This window comes from Chelonoidis abingdonii, chromosome 4 (genome assembly GCF_003597395.2).
Source record: "Chelonoidis abingdonii isolate Lonesome George chromosome 4, CheloAbing_2.0, whole genome shotgun sequence".
In the NCBI taxonomy this organism is placed as follows: Eukaryota; Metazoa; Chordata; order Testudines; family Testudinidae; genus Chelonoidis; species Chelonoidis abingdonii.
Genome location: NC_133772.1, coordinates 68308162 through 68330874, shown reverse-complemented (window position 1 = coordinate 68330874; position 22713 = coordinate 68308162). Strand labels below are relative to the sequence as shown.

The 22713-nt window shown below is 45.0% G+C and overlaps 1 protein-coding gene across 6 annotated transcripts in view; it reads right to left on the bottom strand.

Moving 5' to 3' along the window:
- PPFIA1 (PTPRF interacting protein alpha 1) overlaps positions 1-22713 on the bottom strand; it is a 113516-nt gene that overhangs the window by 71220 nt on the left and 19583 nt on the right. For 5 of the 6 annotated variants that reach the window (XM_032776504.2, XM_075065241.1, XM_032776511.2 and 2 more), the window contains exons 3-7: positions 7947-8048; positions 6404-6568; positions 3757-3831; positions 2805-2906; positions 2336-2557 (exon numbers count right to left, since the gene is read on the bottom strand). In XM_032776504.2, the coding sequence (XP_032632395.1) occupies positions 2336-2557; positions 2805-2906; positions 3757-3831; positions 6404-6568; positions 7947-8048 (666 nt within the window). The remainder of the gene's footprint in view (positions 1-2335; positions 2558-2804; positions 2907-3756; positions 3832-6403; positions 6569-7946; positions 8049-22713) is intronic. The other variant, XM_075065242.1, reaches the window with a different exon arrangement.

Here is a 22713-nt window from a genome sequence, read left to right as displayed (position 1 = left end):
GACAGACAAGTAGTCGTACCCTCCATAGAGTATCGGCATTTGCCTGGATGGTCTGAATAAATGGGTAGGGCCCCTCTAGTGGGGCAACCGCCGATAGAAGGTCCACTACCGGGTCCCTTACCTCCAGGATCTCCTGCACCTGGAGGTCCGCATTGAATGCTACCCTCCATAGGTGGTCCTGATGGGCTCTCAGGTTGTTGGTGGGCACACCAGAATCGCAGTCCTGAGCATAAGAGCTGTCCGCGTGGGAAGACACTGATGCGTGTCTGGATGGCCATGGAGGTGCTGAAAAATCATGGGCAGAGTCTCTGACTCTACCAGACCTTCCCCAACTCGACACCTGGGACCAGTACCGGAAGGCGCACCGGTATCTGGAACGAGATCCGGACCTGCGACCAGAGCGGTGCCGGGAGGTCAACCGAGATCTCGAGGTTGGGAGCAGCTACGGTAGTCACAGTTCCTGTAGCAGTGCTGGGAGCCGGAATGGTGCCGAGATTATCGGGTCGATGAACGGGACACTGACCTGTGCAGCGAGTGTGACCGGTGCCAAGGAGAGCAGCGTCGCGACTGCAAGTGGCGTCGGGAGCGCTGACGGGACTTGGAGCGTCTGCGGGACCGTGATCATGAATGGTGCCACCCTGCTGCGCCGACAGAGGATGGTCGTATCAAGAAGGCTTGCCAAGACACTGTATTACCCGCACCGATGGTGCCGGGGGTTCACGCAGCATCCACTCTGTCACGGCAATGAGATCCCTCGTTGCTGGAAATGTCTCCGGCGTGGAGGGAACAGTAAGCTCGACCACAGTGCATACCGGGGAGCTGTCAGGCACCGGATTCGACGGCCCTTGTGGGACCGGAATCGACGGTGCTGACATCGCCAGTGCCTCAGCAGATGTTGGTGCCGGGCGATCCGCCTTAGACAGGCTCTCTGTCTGCAGTGCAGTGTGCGTGGGAGCAATAGGAACAGGGAGCTCGACCACGGCGTACGCCAAGGAGCAGTCAGGCACTGGATTCGACGGCCCTTGTGGGACCGGGATCGACGGTGCCGACGTTGTCGGTGCCGCGGCAGGTGTCAGTGCTGGGCAATCCAACTTAGATGAGCTCTCTGGCTGTGGTGCCTTTGGCACGGAAGCAGCAGGAGCAGGAAGCTCAACCACGGCGCGTGCCGGGGAGCGGCCAGGCACTGGATTCGACGGCCGTTGTGGGACCGGGATCGACGGTGCTGACGTTGTCGGTGCCACGGCAGGTGTTGGTGCCAGGCGATCCGACTTAGACGAGCTCTCTGGCTGCGGTGCAGTTGGCACAGAAGCAACAGGAGCAGGGAGCTCAACCACGGCGTGCGCCGGGGAGCTGTCGGGCACTGGCAGGAGGAGTTGTGGGCTTCCTCAACCTCAGAGAAAGGGAGCGGTGCCGAGCCGACTTCGGTGCTGGTAATGGCCGGTGCCGGCCAGGTCCGGTGCCGAGGAGGCGCTTCTGTCCGCCGAGTAGCCAGCGCTCGGTGCAGAAGGGGGGGGGGAAGGGGAAATGAAAGTGCCGCTCCATTTTATTCTCGGCTTAAACGCCTGGCAAATGGGGCACTTAGCTGTGAAATGCGATCCCCCAAGGCACCGTACACAGGAGTCGTGTGGATCTCCTGTCAGCAACGGCCTGAGGCAGGCCAAGCACGGTCTAAGAACCGGTGAGCCGGGCATGGGCTCCGGCACCGGTTGCGGGGAAGGGGCTACTCCCCGAACCCCGCTAACTATTATTAAACTACTACGCTAGTAAATAAAAAACGCATAAGTATATATGTATACACAAGAACTATGAGTAGCTAGGGAAGCGGAGGTCAGCTAAGCTGTGCTCCACTGTTCCAACGACCGACACGGGCGGTAAGAAGGAACTGAAGGGCGGCTGGGTCAGCAGGGGTATATATCCGGCGCCACAGCAGCGCCACTCCAGGGGGCGCCCTGCCGACCCACCGAGTGTTGCTAGGGTAAAAATCTTCCGACGAACGTGCACACAGCGCACACATACCTAACTGGAATGGATATGAGCAAGCACTCGAAGAAGAACCATTACTTTAGCAAACAATTAAGAGAAACACAAATTTGAGGACACACAATTGAACAATACAACATCAAGAAAATCAGCACTCAGCCCCAGTTAGGCACCTAACAAGCAGTTAAGCCCAGATTTAGGCACCGAAATCCAGGTGGTGGGTTCCCTCCATGGATTGCTAAACGGAGATGGCATCTCCATGAACCCCAGACTTAAGCATCTATCACCATGAGAGGGAAAGGGCTTAGTACACCCCTCTAGCAGCTGGCTTAGAATTTCACAGTTCATTCCTCACCTCTCGTACATCTCTTTGCAACTTTGTATTCATTTCTTCTGATTTTATTAAATCTTTTCTAGCTGTGTCAAGATCTTCTTCCAGCTCTGTTACTCTGCTAGAAAGAGCAGTGAGACGTTCTTTCATTTGGCCTTGCTCGTTGGTCTGCTTGTCTATAATTTCTTGGAGTTCCATAACTTTAGCAAGGTCTTCATCGTGGCTCGAAGAACCATCAGAAGATCTCTATTACATTAAAAAACAAAACCAAAAAGAACAAAACACCACCTTAAGTTTCCACACTATACAGAGCTTTAAAATATAGTATATTACTTCAATATAACAAAGCTAATTACGGTTAGTTTGTGCAGTCTATCCAATAATAAAGTTGCAATAATTACCTTGTGCTTTAATTATACACTTAAGACTGGACAAATATTGCAACCCATACATGAAAAAAAAAAAACCCATCAGTATCAACAAACAATCTTACCTTCCCATTTGTGCTTGGTGTATTCTCCTGATCATGATTTATATCCAGCACCCCATCAGTTAGTGTTCTTTTCTGATTGTTTTGCTCTTTCAGAATCATTAACTAAAACCAAAAGTAAAAAAAAACAAAAAACTGTAGCACATTTCACTTTGTATTTCACTTATCACATAAGACAGTGGTCCCCAACACGGTGCCCGCGGGCGCCATGTCGCTCGCCGGAGCATCTATGTCCGCCAGCCAGTATGCAGGTGCACAAGCATCTGCTGAAATGTCACCGAAAAGCAGCGTCACCAAGAGGCATTGCTGCCGAAATGCCGTTTATTTTCGGCGATGTTTAGGCCGTGACGCCTCTTGATGATGCTACTTCGGTGGCAATGCCTCTTGACGTTGCCGCTTCTCGGCAACATTTTGGCCGATGCTTGTCTGCTGACCACGGTCCTCGTGGCTTGTCGTTCGGTGCCTGCCACCTGGAAAAGGTTGGGAACCACTGACATAAGCAATAGCTAACATAATGCAATGACCTCACTTTGAAGCAAATGAGTATGCTTGTAGTAATGAGTTTTACTGATATAATATTTAGAAGATTATTAATGCTTTAAAGAGGAGACTGATTATGTATGCATTAGTAAGATGTAATACAGGCAGCTAAAAACCTATTCCATACCTGCTATGCTACTGCCATTGGTCTTAAACCAGAAAAAAAGTCTATTTGTGAGACAGCAAAATAATCAGCTCATATGTATAGTTCCTAAACAGACTTCTATCAACAAGAACTAAGGTGAAATCAAACTCATCCAATTGGGATCTAACTAAAAACAAAAATCTACAAGTAAAGAAAATAACTTTAAGAATCATCTATATATATTAATATTTGGAAGAATATTGATTTGATACTATAGTATAAATTCTTCCTCCCAAACATCCCCCAAAATTTTATTTTACAGGGACCTACCTCTTTATGCGTAGTACCTAGTTCTTCTTCCAATAAACTACACCTTTCAAGTGCTACTCGTAATCTTTCCCTTACCTGAAAAATAAAGTCATCTATAAAAATTTTATAGCTATCTTAGCACCGAGCAACTGTGAACACAAGACTAAATTTGTATGTGCCTAGAGGTATGGCTTCCCATTTCGGTATGCTTAACTGCTCCATCAGTGTCAATGACTTACAGCATCAAATTCTGAAGTTTTAACATGCATCACAGAAAGGATCTTCTGGAAAAATGACTTAGGTTTTAAGATTAACCGTTGACTGACACTATACCTAACTAGGAGACAGAACTTCTCCATTGGGCAGGTGAACTCCATCTGCTGCCAACTTTTAAAACTAGACTAAATTCTGTGTATTTAAATTATACCTCTCCCTTGTAAGGAACACTCAAACACCTGTAATGTTTGTACTGTCTAAGAAGTCAGTGATTTCAATTTAAAGAATTTGCAAAGTTATAAGAAATAAGCATTGTAGTAGACACAAAATTTAGGAATCAAACTGCTAGTTGGGAATGAGGTTCACCTTACGCTGCACCCATTTGCACAGCTGAGCTCTATGGTAGCAGGCCAAAGTACAAGTAAACTGAGCGGCCCCAGGACTCCCCCTTTAACCAGCTTCCTCCTGTGTAATTAATCCAGGGTGGGTGGGAGCAAAGAGGATCTTTTCCCCAGTCCCTTTCTAGCCCTACTTCACTATTTTCCCCTTTTTTTTCCTTTCCTTCTATTATACACATATGTTGTCAGTGTAAGGGAAAGGATGTGTGGACTAGGGAAAGGACGAGTGGGGTGAAAGTATGAAAGGGAAGTGATGAAGAATGAAGAGTATGTGGAGATGAAGGGGTAGGATGAATGAATTTTCTCCATTAAGAAAATTTACACAAGTGTAATACCAGTGCAAATAAGCACCCCGAAAAGATTTTTTTATTCTTTAAATCTTCCCCAGATGCAGCATGGCTCCTCCAGCCCCAGAGCAGCCACCATCCTATCTTCCTTGCTCTTGCACTTGAAGCAAGAGGCAGCAGTACACTCAAACTCCAATCAAGTAGAGTGAACAGATCGGGCGTAACAACGTCACAACATGTTTTTGCTTTCCCTGTTGACTGCACTGACTGAACTGGTAACACCTCCTCACTGACTCACTCACCAGTTCACTTAACTGCTTCTTTGATCTACCTTGTCTAGGCCTGGAGTAATTGTTCACCTTAAGTACGGAGCCATTCACTACACTGCTACTAATTTATCTCATTTCACTATTTACATACTCAAGTAACTGTTCCTTGAGCATTTGATTATTTATATAATTTTGTGTTAGTGATTAGGAACAGAGACAGTAGAAATCAGTAGATTCCTTACAATTACACTGCACTGTTGATTATTGGCACCACTCTACACTTTTTCCACTCATCTCTAACTTTACCATTTTTCTGCATCACATTTACCTCCTTTTTTCTCTCCCTTCCTCTACTTCATCTCCCCTTTATTCTACCCTCTCCCTATGTTACTCCCATCAGCTTTTCACTTTTCTGTTCTTCTTGTCCCATTCCACCACCTCCTCACTCCTACACACACAAATCATACCTCTGCTTCCTCTTTTGCCTTCTTCTGTTTGCATCTGGTAACATGCACCACAACTCTGTCTGACTCCAACTCCTTCCACAACCTTCCCTATCATCACCATCTTTTTCTCCAGTCCAAATGGAATATCCAAACCCCATTTTGAAACAATGTCACTGCCATCCACAACCATCTCATCTCATCTCCCTTTCTCCTATCTCCCCTTAAATTCATTCAAACTCTTGCTGAAAAAAGTCCTCCTGGTTTGTTGCTTCAACCACATAACCAATTTGTTTGTATCATTCCACTGGCTTCCCTTTTCCACAGCATCAAGTACAAACTACTTGTTTTCATTTTTAATGACCGTTGCAGCCTGAGATCAGACCGATCTCTATTTTCTCCCCATCAGTGATGCCAGCCTTGATTGCTGGTGTCAAATTTTCCAGCATACATGTTTGTCTTCTCCCATGCCATTTTTTTTCATGGGAATAGCACCCTGCAAAATGACACATAGCCACACTACATTATTCTCCTTAAAACTCACCTATACCATGACAATGACAAAATACTTGACAATGGTTAGACAGCTGGTATGCTGTGACTGCTGCTTATTTCTCCAGCCACAGCTGTCAGCATTTTTACCCTGTGCTCCCACTATTTGTTGTAACCACCTGTTGTCCATTGTCTTCTACTTCTACTGTGTGTACAGTAGCTAGGCAATGATGCCCTTTATGTGTTACTGTAATACAAGAAAATAAGTGTGAAAACCCCTAATGTAGATATGTTGCATGAGCACAAAGCAGGGCTTTTTACACTAATACAGCTTACATTGGTATGTTACTATATTAAGTTGCATTGGTTTTGCTTTAGTACAGCACATCTACATTAGGAGGTTGTACTGACATAACTGCATCAGTGTAGTTACACTAGTGTACATTTTCTTAAAGCAGATTTGGCATAGTCAGAGAACCTAACTTCTGAAAACTTTTGCTCAGATAGTTATTAGTTCCACACTGGGTGGGGGGGAAGAGACATTAATTGGCACATTTCATTACCTTTTCATCAAGGGCTTTGTGATGTTCAAATAGTGATTTTAGTGCTTTGAGAACTTCAACTTCACTAGACACTCCTGCTGGAGACTGAGCCTGTCTCTTAACAACAGTCATTCTAAGGGACCGCTCATGTCTGGAGACTAGACATTCCAAATGTTCTAATAGCAGCTGAAACAAAAAAATAAATAAGTAACTAGATGTTTATACACGTTTTGAACGTCAGACTAGAATGACTTTCCTTTCTAAACTATTAGGTTTGAGTTTAGAACTTTGAACCCAATGTTAAATATATTCATTTGTTTGTGTGTAACATTTCACTGATATCTTTGTATAAAGTTAACAAAATGGAAGAGGTGTAACATGGATCACTGTTCACCCTTTTACCCAGCATTCTTCCCCAGACCTAGCCTCTAGGTAAGATACCAGATTTGAGAGAGCTTCATTTCAATCTTTTCTTAGATGAAATGGACAAGGATCTGAGAAGTCTTAAGTCTGGGAACTGCTTTCTAATCACCAGGACTGGTTGTACACAGGAAATGTATGAAGAAGTGGTTGAGGAGCAACTGCTTGAAACATGGTTGCGCAAGCTGTCTGTATGGATCTCCAGGACCTGCATTTCTACTCCACTACTTCAGAGTCTTACGCTAATACAGAATCTCTTATAAAGGAATCCTCTGGCAGTCAGAGCCACAGTCCTTTATCTGCTGTTGGGTGAAATAGACACAGGGTGCAGTCATAGCCCTGAAAGACACTGCTATACTGACACTTCCTTATATAAGGCACAATTGTACCAGCAGCAAAAACCCATATGGACAATACTTAAAGAAGAACTTACAAATTTTTATCTTTGAGTTTCAACTTGGTGTATAAGAACATGATACACAGTCTGAAGGGAATCTCAATATTAAGTTCAATTCTCCAATTAATTATATTTTCCTTAATGATGGTTTAATGGGGTTTATGGGCCCTTTAAATAAAAGAGGAATTGGAGGAGGATGGAGTCGAGTGTCTCTCCATTGCAAGAGTCTCAACAGAACAAAGATCCTGGGGAGAAATGGGGCAGATATGGGGAGAGAGGAAATGGTCTCAGAGGAGGACAGTCTTGGAGAGACTGTTTAAAGGCCTGAAGCCAAGACTTTTGTAGTGTAGATTTTTGTAGCTCCCTGTCTCCTAATCACTCAACCAATCATCCAACCAAAGACGACAAAACCCAGGTAGGTAGGGGACAACACAGAAAGCTCCCTGTTCTAACTGTGAGAGGAGATGTTATTATCCAGGAAGGACTATTTGCTTGCTGATCTTTCCTCCCAACCCAGAAGGGTAAGTATTGAGTGAGACCTAAAAGGCTAAAAGACAGCACCCCAGCAGAGAGACTTGTTTTGCATTTGAGGTAATTTCATTTTAAAACAAAGAATACTGCAGCCACTCCGAGTGGAGCTAGACAGAAAAATTTAAAGAGACTGCCAAGAAAAAAGGACAGACCAGCTCTGCATGGTAAGCTAACCACATATGGCAATAATCAATAGAGATCAGACAAGTAACTAACCCTTGTATTATTTCTTTCTGCTTTCAGTTCAGCAATTTCTTCTTCCCTTTCAAGGAGCTGTTCCCTGCATACATTAAGCTCTTTAGTAAGTGCTGCAAACTCCTGGAATAAAGCAAACAACAATACATCAGTATCGTAAAAAGTGTGCAGCCCAATTATATATATGATTACCACAATAAGTAGTTCAGTAAAGTTGTAATCAATTATTTTTATTCAACTCATCTAAGCAAAAAGTTTATCCAGGAAGAGGAGGTGGTGCTAGAAGAGGTGTGATGTTTTCCAGGAAACGAGACTCAATGACTAAGTCAGGAGACATGGATTCCCCTCAGTATGCGAATAATCTTGTGTAGTCTGAGTCAAGTCACTTCAATTATCTATGTTTTTATTTCCTTTTTTCTTAAAAACTTTTCAAGCCTAGCAAAATATACTGTTTACTGAGGACTACACATGCAAGTATAGACAAGGTCATAGTATAAGCTGGAGTGCATTAAATGAGCCCTGGGTGCCCCAATTCCTGAGGTGTTCACACTGGCAAGGCACTTAGAGCTCCCAGACTGTGGCTGGAGCGCCCTGGTAATCCACCTCCATGAGAAGCATAGCGCTTGCTGCGCCCTGGCTGGAGTGCTGTAGTGTCAGCGTAGATGCCCTGGTCTATTAACGCGCTCTGATGGGCCTCCAGGAAGTGTCCCACAATGCCTATTCTAGTCACTCTGGTCATCACTTTGAACTCTACTGGCCTGCCCTCAGGTGACCAACAGTCAGACCCACTCTTTAAATTCTCTGGGAATTTTGAAAGTCCCCTTCCTGTTTGCTCAGCAAAGCGTGGAGTGCTCGCCACATCTTTCCAGGTGACCAGGCCTCCACGCACCAGGCAATCCCCAGTATGGAGCATGGCGAGGTGCTGGACCTCATCAGTGTTTGTGGGGAGGAAGCTGTCCAGTCCCAGCTGCGCTCCAGCCGTAAGAATTATGATACCCATGGGCAGATATCAAGGGCCATGGTAGAAAGTGGCCATGACCGGGACACAGTGCAGTGCAAGGTTAAAGCAAAAGAGCTGTGGAATGCCTACCACAGAGCATGGGAGGCAAATCACCACTCCAGTGCTGTCCCCTCGACCTGCCAGTTCTACAAAGAGCTGGACAAGATTCTTGGGGGTGATCCCACCTCCACTCCAAAGAGAACCATGGACACTTCAGAGGCTGTGGCAGCCCAGAGCCAGAGGATGCCCCAGCATCCCTAGATGCATGCAGCCAGAAACTGTTTTCAAGCCAGGAGGAAGGTAGTCAGTCGCAGTGAACAGTGCTTGGGGAAGAACAAACAGCAGATTAGGTGCCTGGTAAGCAGCATTTATTTTGAGAAGGGAGTTGTTGGGTGCAGGCTGTTGGGGCAAGAAGGGTTGCAGAAAAAAAGGTTAGGGCTGCGTGCATGCAAAGATGCGGAGTAGGGCGTTGATGTACTCTCTCACTTCATGGTAATCGGTCTCAATGATCTCATCGAAGGTCTCATGCAGAAGCTGGGCAATCCACTTGCACAGGTTCCTTGGCAGAGCTACTGTGCTCCTTGTCCCAGTAAGGCTAACATATCTGGGCAACTGTGCTGTGAGGGGCGGGGGAACCACTGCTGCACACAGGCAAGCCGCATAAGGGCCAAGGTGGAAGCTGCATTGTTGCATAAGACCCCCCCCCTTGCTTCCCAGGTCACCCACAGCAGCAAAATATCTTCCAGGACGAACCCATCCTGAGGAAAATGTGGGGAGAGTGTTAAGTATAGGGAGTCTCCTGCAGCCAAAAATGGCCAAAAGCACACTCCACAGTCATTCTGCATCGACTCTGTCTGTTGTTGAACTGCTCCTTGCTGCTATCAAGGCTCTCCATGTATGGTTTCATAAGCCATGCCATTAAAGGTCTCGAAGGGTCACAATGGGCATTTCAACTTACCTGACGGTGATCTTCTGGTCCGGGAAGAAAGTCCCGGCTTCCAGCTTCCTGAACAGGCCAGTGTCCTGAAAGATGCGTGTGACATGCACCTTTCCAGCCCAGCCTGCGTTAATGTCCATGAAACGCCCACGGTGATTCACAAGTGCCTGGAGAACCACAGAGAAATACTCCTTCCAATTTATGTACTCAGAAGCTAGGTGTCAGAATTGGATTATATGTGCTATCGCCCCTCCATGGTTAGGGAAACCCATTTGTGCAAAGTCATCCATAATGTCACGCACGTTCCCCAGAGTCATGGTTCTTCTGAGCAGGATGCGATTAATGGCCCTGCACACTTGTATCAACACGATTCCAACGGTAGACTAGCCCACTCTGAACTGGTTAGCGACCAATCAATAGCTGTCTGGAGTAGCCAGCTTCCAGATTCCAATCACCACGCACTTCTCCACTGGCAGGGCAGCTCTCAATCTTGTGGTCTTGCGCTGCAGGGTTGGCGCGAGCTCAGCACAGAGTCCCATAAAAGTGAATTTCCTCATCTGAAAGTTCTGCAGCCACTACTCATCATCCCAGACTTGCATGGCAATGTGATCCCACCACTCAGTGCTTGTTTTCCGAGCCCAAAACCGGTGTTCCACGGTGCCACAAGCAATCTCATGTTGTATGTTTTACGCGTGTCGACATCATTGTTGGACTCCTCACTGTCACTTTGTGGCTTAAGGAGTAACTCGATGCAATTCGTGACATGCTGGCAAGACCCATCAGCATATTCCTCAGCAGTTCAGGATCCATTCCCGCAACCCGAAAGGGAAGACAGAGCATGCAGTACAAAAACCATTGAAAGATAGCACCAAATGTGAATAGATGCACAGGGATTGCTGGGATGTGAAGCGATGCATCACAGGGCATTGCGACAGAACCCAGGATGTCTCAGACCCCTCTCCCCATTCCCACAGGCCTCAACGCCAGTCCAGAATGGGAAGAGGTACTTTGTGGGATAGCTGCCCATAATGCACCCCTCTGAAACTGCTGCAAGTGCCACAAATATGGCCATGCTACTGCGCTCGCGGCTGACAGTGTGAACACACATCAGCACTTTCCCTGCTGCTGTCTCTGAGGGCTGGTTTAACTCCCGGCACCCTACATCTGCAAGTTTAGCCAAGCCCTATGACTAAAGCTTTAAGACAAAGCTGTTTTGAGTTAAGCTAGACATGCCTGAAAACAAATTTCTTTGAAAGGACATCTCAACTGTACCTAAAGCATCACTACTGCAATGTTAACATGTGCGACTAAAACAGACAGACTCAAAGCTGATGTACAAAAGTTTCAGAGCCCAAGGCTTTGTCTACACAACACAGCTTTTAGCGACACATCGGGTAGTGTAAGCGCTGTTTGTCGGCACTTTTGCCGACAAAATACTTCCACCGCCTACGAGCAGTGTTCGCGTTGTGGACAGGAGAGTGCTTCTGTCATCAATGAGCCGTTTACACTGCCACTTGCCGCAGCAAAACTTTTGTCTTGGGGGGTGGGGGAGGCTTTTTTAAGCATCTGTAAATGACGAAAAGTTGTTGTTGTTCAATTGGCAGTGTAGACAAAGCTTCATTCTGTAAACTGTATCCAAAAGATAGATCGGATTGGAAAGAAAATACAAAAAGTAACTCTGTAACCTAACCCTGTGACATACACTCGAGACTCCTGACACATTAGACTGTTGAAAGTCACTACAAAAACAGCGGTATCATTGCCATCAATGACATACAATACGCTATCACCTCTCCTACCTCTTAAAAGAAATGTATTCAATGGAATAATTCAGATTACTACTGAGAGTGTAGTTCAAATGGATTTTTTAAATCAATCATAGAAGATTGCTCAGACTGAGGAACAAGGGAGTCCTCCTTTAACAAAATAGGAAAAGCAAAACATCTTTACTCTTGTTGCATGACAATTAAATTCTTTTTACCATTTTCAAGCAGGAGGATGATAAAACTTCATTAGGTCAGTTTACATTTAATGAAAACCTGATACTGAATACACATAATCAAAACCACAAAGATGTACTTCAAGTGTTGTTCATTCTAAGTATGAATGCCTACATAAATTAAAACCTTCTAATGCTGCCAATATGAAGACCTTACTAAAGCAAAACGTGTCCTTACAAGTTATTCATTAATAAAACATCACCAATGTCAAAGAGAAAGCACGAAACCATTCCCTCATTCCATTACTAAAATAACAACATGGGAAGAAAAAGGTAGCTCTCAAATAGCTAAATTACAACTATTAGAGTTGGCTGGAAACTGGAATTCTCATTCTACAGGAAATTCTAAGTTTCAAAAAAAAAAAAAAAAAAAAAAAAAATTCTGGAACAGAATGATAAATGATGATATTTTGAAGTTTCCTGAAGAATAGGAATTCCAAAAATTTTGTTTAGAAAGTCAACCACATTTTCTATCAATCTTTCCCAGAGCCAGGAAGCTTGGGGAGCCTGAGCTCCCAGGACTTCTGGGGAGGGGAAGAGACAGGAGGTGCTGACAGACAGCTGGTGTTGCATCCTAGGCCAGCTGCCCTGCAGGGAGTCACACCACACCTTAATAGTGAGGTGAGTATACTCCCTCCAGCACTCCACCAAACTGTATCCCCTTTTTCAATTCCCTCCATGCTCTCCAGCAGTGTCCTCTTTTTGGGAACCTGAAAGATGGTAACCCTAATGCAAACTGCCATCTAGGAAGATTTGTTCTGTTCCACAGAGGAGCCCTTTTGTATCTTTTTTTGCCCCTATCATGCAGGGAGAGCGGTGTGAAAGCTGCTCCAGGTTCCTACAGCTCAGGGTCCAGATTTGCTGCTTCTAGCTTTGGGGAGGGACTCCACTAAGACACCCTGCCATGTCTAGCACTGCTGAGAAATGCAGGTATCCCAATCACAGAACATACTGTAACCCTCTCCCATACTATACTCCACAAAGGTGAGAGAGGAGGGGATGTACCGATAGCATCTCAGCAGCAGACAGGCCATTAAATCCCGTTGTTGAGAAAGAACTATAAATTAAGCTACAGAAGGCAAATGTATGGCCAAAGTTGTTTGGTTGTTTTGTTATGTAGCCACAAGTTAGCCAAACCTCCTTATAGTCAGAGGCAGAATGAAAAACTGGCAGGCTATTCAGTGTAGCTAGCCACACCCTCTGTTATCAGTGGCTGACAAGTCTGGTTCTGCCTGTATAGCTACATGCAAACAGAGTATATTTGTTTACTGATTTTTGCACCTTGCATATTAAAGAGAATACTAGGATTATGGTCTGAATAAACGTGGGTAATGCAACAAACATACCTACCTCCACTACTAAACACTAAAACACATGACAAAGTGGTAAACAATAAAATATGCAGTTTATGCTAGATTTGCATAAATAGTTGTTCAGGCTATCATTTTACTGTAAACAGCCACATCTCTACATAGCACTATCCATCAGAATTTTCCAATGCCAGTATAAAACAACACTCCCTCCATATGATGTTGATGCTCATTTTATAAGAGAGAAGAAATTAGTATCTCCACTATTGCTGATGGGAGAACTTCAGTAAATCTCTTAATTTTGCCATTATTTTTCAATTTCATCTTGTGAGTTTCTACTGTGATTAGAACAAAAAGTGTGTTTCTCGAAAAGAACTTACAGAAACTTACACACTGTTACCTTAAGGGGCAGAATACATTTCAAAGTAGATAATTTTTGACGAAGGAAATGTATGACTTCAACCATTAGCTGAGCAGGCTGGGTGTTCTTTTTGAAATTAAAATTTTACATTGTGAGCAGTTCTACCTACAGTGGAAAACAGTGAAACATGTTTGCGTTCATTTTTTTTTCTTAATCTCAACATTTTTTTAAAATGTGCACAGTAAGAAGGAATTTTTTGAAAAAGCTGAATAGAAGAGTTCAGAATGGAATGAGGATATCAAACTAGTTTTTTTTCCCTTAAACATTTAAAATAAAAGCCTGTTTTGAGGTTTCTCAATACTGAAGATAAATTAGTCAATAATTAAGCATATAGGAATGTAGCAAGTAGGTTGTAGTAAATTACTAGTGTCACAAACTAGTCAAACCCACTAACATGAGCCAAGAGGTTCACACAGCCCACTTAATGCTTCAAACAGAATTCTTAACAACAAAAAGGATTTAAATAGCTATTGAAAAAAACTGTCTAACCTTTGGGACCAACAGGACTATTACACAATTACAAAAGTTATTTTTCATTCCAATACCTATCTTCATCACTTTCACAAAAACTTTTGAAGTTTTACTTCTCAGCCCAAAGTTGAATATAACTTGGAACACTTGAATAAAAATCAAGCAAACTGCTGGCTTACCCAACTATTAAGGTAACAGCTTACTTGTTTTTAAAAAACTGTCAACCTTTTAAAAAGCAAACCAGTTTTGATTTTTCAGCTGACATTCTAAATAAATTTATTTATTTAATCTTCTGGAGGACAGATCTAAAAGTTTAGAAGAAAGTTACAAACATTTTAAAAATGTAAGCCTTTTAATATATTGCAGTTTTAATTATTCTGACCCACACATATTCAAAAGCACTATTAGCAAACCTCAATGTTTATAAACACTGTAAACACCTGTTGAATAGGGAAGAATCTGGTTTTGTCCATTTAACTTGTTTTAACATTGACTATTTGACCCTATCCACACTCTTGGCATCTCTAATGGTCATGAGGGGGGAAAAAACAAGCTTAAGAGTAAAGAAAATTTTTGGGTAAGCACCAGTGAAGTATTCTGGAGGTTTCATTCTCTGGGAAAAAAATAAAAACAGATCTTGAAGGTACACAAGTCCTACCTGAAAGCACAAAGACTTAGTACTTCAGCACACTGATACCCAATTCTACTTTTTATATTTTGTTCCAAGAGGACTCCTAAATTTTTGGAGAGAGACTATAATAGGCTAACATAAACCATGGCTGTAGCATTAACTCTTACTTCTGAATTGTAAACTTTAGTGAGGTTTTCATGCTATGAAACATATTTGAGCAGGTATTTGTTTTTAAGAACAGAATGTGCAAATGGAAATATTTAGTATAATAAAACTTGTAATGCAATTAATCTGTAGTCCTTTAATTTTTCCAATTTCCAGTCATTTTCCTTATGTTTGGAAAGGTATGATAACACCTCAAAGGGGGACATTCTATGTTTTCTATGGATTCTAAAATACAATTCTAGCCTTACTAAACATGAATGGCATTTAATAGACATCCTCTAATTAAAGGGCATATGACAAAACGTTTGGTTGTAACAGTCAGTAACTAACTTTCTGTTGACTTATATTCCACATTCAATATAACTTACAGAAAAAGAGTTACAGTACTGAATAAAGGCAGGGAAATTAGGGACTGCAGTGGGGGGAGGGAAGAAGTGGAGATGGGTGGAAATGATGATTACCTAGTTTTCAATACAGCACTTTTCATCGGTAGATCACAAAGTGCTTTACAAAGGAGAACAGTATCTTTACCCCCATTTTACAGATGGTGAAACTGAAGTACAGTGTTGTGAAGTGAGGTTATCCAGCCAGTAACAACACTGGAAATAGAACCCAAGTCTCTGAATCCTAGTCCAATGTTTTTTGTGAGGAAGAGGGAGACGTGGAAGACCTTTCAGACTCACATTGTTCCCTCCCTGGCTGGGCTGTGGGGTATAGAGGATATGCCTCTCCTTCACACCACCTCTCAGCACAATGGCTGGGATACAGAAGCGAATGCACTCACACAAGCATGGAATGGGGCAACTGTGAACTCCAGCCTTTGAGAAGGGTGGGGACCATGCCACATACGAGCCAAAATCTGGAAGGTCCTGCCCCATTGGTGCCATCTGAGCCACTCTTCCTAACCCCCACATGGGAGGGAATGACAACATCCACAGAGATGAATGGAGCAGTTCACACCTCTCGGTGCTATTATTTCAAGCCCTCTTCATCTACATAAAGTGTTCTCATCCAGCTCTCTCTCAGCCTCCCAGGCTGATGGATGTATAGCTTATCTTCACCACACATACACCAGGCCCAGATACAGGACAGGGATTCTGAAGATATATCTACACTACAGAGACTCTATTAGCATGGCTGGGAGCCCATAGCTATGCCAACATAATCCTGTAGAGTACAGACCTCAGCCTACACCAATGAAAGGGATTATTCCATTAGTGTACAACTACTGCCTCACAGACTTAAGGTCAGAAGGGACCATTATGGTCATCTAGTCTGACCTCCTGCACAATGCAGGCCACAGAATCTCACCCACCCACTCCTGTAACAAACCCCTAACCTATGTCTGAGGCCTTGGCTACACTTGCAAGTTGCAGTGCTGGTGAGGGGGTTACAGCGCTGCAACTTACTCGGTGTCCACACTTACAAAGCTCAGCCAGCGCTGCAACTCCCTGTCTGCAGTGCTGGCTGTACTCCTGGTCTGCTACGGGTGTAGCGAACCCAGCGCTGGTGATGCAGCGCTGCTCATCAGGTGTGGACACTCACCAGCCTGTAAAACTGGCTTCCACGGTATTAGGAGGTATCCCAGCATACCTTTTCAGCCTCTCTGGTCATCGTTTCGCACTCCACTGCCCTGGCTTAGGTGACCCGCCCTTTAAATGCCTGAGAATTTTAAAAATCCCCTTCCTGTTTGCTCAGCGAGGCGTGGAGTGCAATCAATCAAACAATCAGTGACCATGCCTCCACGCCCCAAACGAGCCCCAGCATGGAGCACTGCCGAGCTGCAGGATCTCATCAGTGTTTGGGGTGAGGAAGCTGTGCAGGCACAGCTGCGCTCCAGCTGTAGAAATTATGATACCTATGGCCAGATATCAAAGTCAATGCAATACAGGGCTATGACCGGGACGCGGTGCAGTGCAGGGTTAAGGTAAAGGAGCTGCGGAGTGCCTACTGCAAAGCACATCAGGGAAACCACCGCTCAGGTGCTGCCCCCACGACCTGCCGTTTTTACAAGGAGCTGGATGCGATACTTGGATGTAACCCCACTGCCAATCCGAGGATCACGATGACAGTTCAGAGCCTGAGAGGAGGGGGAGGGTAGAGGAACCCGAGAGTGAGGCTACTGAGGTGTTTGGAGACTCCCAGGAGTCATGCAGCCAGGAGCTATTTTCCAGCCAGGAAGAAGCTAGCCAGTCGCAGCCGCTGGGACTTGGTAGTGAGGAACCAGCAGAGGAGCCTGTTCCCGGTAAAGAAGCTTTTATTCATAAGGATGGAAGTTTTGGAGGAGGGACTATGGCTGCCTGCAATGCATAGCCTAGTATGTGGAAATGCCATTTGATTTGTCTATCACATCGCTCGTAATCTGCCTCTGTAATCTTTAAGTTTCAGCACAGAGCGTGTGCAATCGCTACCGCAAGTTTACAGGTGAGACCACCGGTATGGTACCTTGTCAGCTGTTCAGCTAACAGCTGTCTTGCGCATGGCGTTGAGGGTGGGGAACCATTGAGGCGCACACAGGCAAGTGCGTATGGACCAGGGCAGAAATCCCATAGCTGTAGAAGACCTCCGCCTCCCAGGTGACCGGAGCTAGGAGATATCGGGAGGTTAAAAATTCGGTGTGAAAAATGCAGGATACTGTTACAGTGCTATTTTCCCTGTAGCTCTCTTTGCTTCCCCAAGTCCACAGAAACCATGGATTCGCCAGGAGTCAAGCAGCCCCCCCTTCCCAGTGAGCCGGTGTGCAGATGCTCTGAGGAGTACCTGCTGTGGCATATTGGGTGAGGGTCTAGTGCTATTTCCCTGTAGCTGCTCTTTGCTTTCCCAAGTCACAGGAAAGCAAATGGTGAAACTCACATTTCCTCTCTGCAGCTGTGGCCTCTCTGTTATGCTCGCAATGTGTAAAATGATGCTAGAAATAGTCTTAAAAACAATACAGGCCTGTAGTAAAAAAGTTATCTCTCTGTGTTTTTTTTAAAAGTGACCTTGATACTGTCCATCAGCGCAGACTTCTGAAAAACTAACGGAACTTAAGAAAAAAAACCAAGAAATAAGGAGGAGCTGGTGAAAAGCAGTTACGAATCTGTATTCCACAGATAATGATAAAAGTTGCCAAGACTGGAGAGCAAAAGGAAAGCAGGAAAAAGGTAACAGGCTCCAAGAGAAGGAAAAAGGCTGCAAGAGAAAGGAATTGGCTACCAAGAGAAGCAAGATCGGCTGTAAGCATCCTGGAACGCCACACAGACCTCATGCAGTCAATGCTAAGCCATGCAAGCAAGCACTACCGTGCCTTCCTCCCAATCCCAAAGTCAACCATTGTGCCCCACTGTTTCCTCAAACACAAAATTTTAAACATACAAAATAAACCTCTCCAGCTCATCCTGTTCTTTACCACCAACCAGACTCCCCAACACCATACTTTCACCTAGACAGCCCTGAGAACTACGACCCTTTTACCCTATAGCACTCAACCCCCATCACCATGCATGCATATTAATCCTGAAGTGCAGGGAGGCACTAGACCACCACTCAAGGAAGGCATATTCAAACCTCTGACTTTACTGCCATCACCTACCCCCGCCCAGGTTTATGTTACTGTATTTTTTAAATAAAGGAATTCTTTGTCTTTAAAACAGTTTTTAGTATATCAGAAATGTGTAACATACGTACCCACAGTGAAAAATAGCACTGCAATCATTGCAACCACTTGCACTTACTCCTGTAAGACCCAACATTTACTGTTGGCTTCAGCCTCAAATTCTCCTTTAAGGCATCCCTAATCCTTTGAAGCACTGTGCTGGGCCTCCTCTAGTCCCTGCTCTCTGGCTGTGCAAATTCAGCACTCCAGCCGTTGACCTCCGGAAGTCCCATTCGTCACTAGCAAAGGTTCACCCTTCCCTTCAACAAATATTATGGAGGATACAGCACGCGGTATATAATCGCCTGGGATGCTGCTTTCCCCCACGTCTAGCTTCCATAGAGACTTCTCCATCTCCCCTTTAAACGGCAAAGCACACTCCACAGTCATTCTGCATCGGCTCGCCTGTAGTTGAACCCGGTCCTTGCTCCTGTCAACTTCCCTGTTATACGTTCATGAGCCAAGCATTAACGGGTAAGTGGGGGTCTCCAAGGATCACAATGGGCATTTCGACGTCCCCCACTGTGATCTTCCTGTTGGGAAAAAGTCCCTGCCTGCAGCTTCCTGAACATGCCACTGTTCCGAAAGATGCGTGCATCATGCACCTTTCCATGCCATCCTGTGTATAATGTCAGTGAAACGCCACGGTGATCCACAAGCGCCTGGAGAACCATAGAGAAATACCCCTTCCGTATTAACGTTCTCGGGATTGCCAGGTGGGGTGGTGCCAGAATAGGAATATGCGTCCCATCTATTGCCTCCAATTAGGGAAACCATTTGTGCAAAGCCATCCAGAATGTCCTGCACGTTCCCCAGAGTCACGGTTCTTCTTAGCAGGATGCAATTTAATGGCGCTGCAAACTTGCATCACACTATTCAACGCGTCGACTTTCCCACTTCCAAACTGGTTTGCAACCGATCGGTAGCTGTCTGGAGTTGCCAGCTTCCAGACTGCAATAGCACCCGCTTCTCCACTGACAGGGCAGTTCTCAGTCTCGTGTCCTTGCTGGCTGCAGGGTTGGGGCGAGTCAACACACGTCCCATGAAAGTGGCTTTTCTCATCCTAAAGTTCTGCAGCCACTGATGTCATCCCGACTTGCATGACGATGTGATCCCACACTCAGTGCTTGTTTCCGAGACCAAAAGGCGCGTTCCACCGGGTGCTGAGCACGTCCGTTACTGCCACAAGCAATTAGTGTCAGGCGCGTCAGCCGAATCCTTTCATCTACTGAGCTCTCCTCACTGTCACTTTGGAGCATAAGGAATAGCTCAACTGCAGACGTATTGTGCTGGCAACATTCTCAGCAAAGTCCTCAGCAGTCTCAGGCTCCATTTCTTACTGAAATCACGCGGCAGACTCACAATGGCACCAAACGGCTGAAAAGGGAAGCGATGCACCACGGGTCGTTTGGAACAGGAAGCGAATGACCCGCACCCTTCCGTCCCTTCCCAACCCACAGCGCCAAATGGGACAGGTGCTCTGTGAGATAGCTGCCCACAATGCACCACTCACAACAGCGCTGCAAATGCTGCAAATGTGGACACACTCACACTGCAGCGCTGGTCGCTGTCAGTGTGGACACACTGCAGCGCTGGCCCTACACAGCTGTACGACCACAGCTGTAACTACCAGCGCTGCAAAAATGTAAGTGTAGCCATACCCTGAGTTACCGAAGTCCTCAAATCGTGGTTTAAAGACCTCAAGGTGCAGAGAATCCTCCAGCAAGTAACCGGTGCCCCTCGCTGCAGAGGAAGGTGAAAAACCTCCAGGGCCTCTGCCAATCTTCCCTGGAGGAAAAATCCTTCCTGACCCCAAGCGATGACAGCTACATCAAAGGCAGTAGCTGCCTTCCATTGACATAGCTACACTGGCACTGGGGGTTAAGTCGGCATGGCTAGGACATACAGGGTGTGTATTTTTCACACTCCTGACTGACTGACATAGCTTTGTTTGACCTATCCCTTAAGTGTAGAGCAGGATGGCATTACCACTCCCCTGTCTCCACCTAGTACATGCACTTCTCATAACGTCACCACCTCATGGCCCTTCCTGACTTACCAGGGCACAAAGTGGCAAAGAGGAGGGTGGAGTTGACGTATACACGTGAGAGGCTTGAAGCAGTAAGGAAATGGGGAAGCTCAGCACTGTAGCAGTGATAAGAGCAATGGACATGATGGAGGTTATGCTGTAGGAATTGGAGCAGTAAGGGGAAATGTGGGGTGTGGTAAAGTGCAGGAATGAGTGGAATGGAAAAGAGACTAGAGCTATGCAACAGGGGATATTGGGATAGCTTCACCTGTCTCCTCAAGCACCCAATATACATGTCCCCCTCATGTTTGTCTCCACTTCAGAAGATTTCCACTGACTCTATATTAGTCCCTGCACACTCTCTCCAGCTTCTCAACTTGCAGATCCTATGCTGGTGCCTACCTCTCCAAAGTGGGGAAAGCTGAATCAAGAGCAAGAACCAGACTGTGCTGGATAGGCAGACAGATGGGACACAAGGAGATCATGCAGGCACAGCAAATGGACTAATTTGTGGCCAGTGCAGTCTGTGGCTAGGTAATCACCACCAAGAAGCCAGAAGCAACAGAGTGGGAGAGCTGAGTTGTGGGACATTGGGTGCTGACAATTTTTATTCATTTATTTATTTTAAACAAGGAAATTAAATTACTGAAAACTTTAACACAAAGTTAAGATTGCCCAGTGTTGACTTGAGAATGTAGTGTGTGGCTGAAACGTCTGAAAACCAAGATATGAAGGAAAAGGTACATGACACCCCCGCAATGTAACTTTAGTGCTTCTTTCTTTGAGCTATGAATATTAGGCTATGTCTACTCTACCACTTATGTGGGTATAACTTATGTCACTCAAGGGTGTGAAATAAAACCCCAGAACGACATAAGTTACACAGACATAAGCGCTGGTGTGGACAGTGCTATGTCAGCGGGAGATCTTCTCCCACCAACATAGCTACCACTGCATGTTGGGGATGGATTAATTATATAGAGCACTCTCCCACTGGCATAGAGCGGCTACACTACAGATCTTACAGTAGCGCATCAGCATCAGTACAGCTGTGCCATTGTAAGCTCTCTAGGGGAGATATAGCCTTAGCACTTTATCCTTAAAGATGCTACGGAACACTTTGGGAAAAGAGCACTTGAGATCTAAAGAAAGAAGTTTAACATCTTCTCTTTGTTAAGGCAAAACTTTAGGCCAGATGTGGCAAACAGGATCTACTTACACCACACCTACACTTAAATATTGTGCCTATACCATACAACCCCACCCAGCGCCTTGCAAAATGTTATCTCCCCTTCAATTGTGCCCTGAGCATTCCTTCTGAGATACTGCCTTCACTTACCATTCACAAAGCCCTGGAGACCATTGCCATGTTTGCCACCAGGCTGCTGACATTCCTTATGGCAAGAAGATATCCTTCTGCTCCTCTACTGACACAACCTTCAAAATTCATCATTGAAATAAAGCATACTTAATCTCAAGGTACACCTGCACCTCTCTTCATATCAGTCACAGCTTTCCCAGACCGATCCAGCTAATCCCTGCATTACTTTTCAGGTATAACGAACAAAGTGAAGATAGCTGGTGTGCATGCAGGTAACTGCTGGAATTCAAATCTGTGGGTCCCAACAAAATCAATGGCATATTCTCCTAGTCCTTCCTCATGTCTACTTATTGTAGATTCATAGATTTTAGAGACTATAAGGGACCATTAGATCATCTAATCTGACCTCCTATATAACAGGCCTGATAAATTCATCCATTTACTACTGTACTGTGAGCCTAGTACCTTGTATTTTAGTAAAGTCTCTCAAAGGCATCCAATCATGACTTGAAGAGATGGAGACTCCACCACTTTCCTTGCTAGCTTCATTCTAGCCCTACTAAACAATTCACAGTAGCTATTGCCAGTTTCAAGGGGGGCAGCGCTGCAGATGCACTGTGGGAGCAGCATTTGCTGTAACTTTTTATTTCCTGATTTTCAAAGATTTAAGTTTTTACATTACCTTAATGCTTCATTTTCTGGTTTTCAGAGGTTTATGTTTAGCCACTCTCTACATTCAAGAATGACATGAGAGACATCACTGGGCAAACTTAACTCTGCATTAATGAAGTTTTTAGGTGTTTAATAAAGACATAAGATGCAGTCTGAGCATTTCATGAAGATATACAAGAAGGAAAAACTTGAATGTCT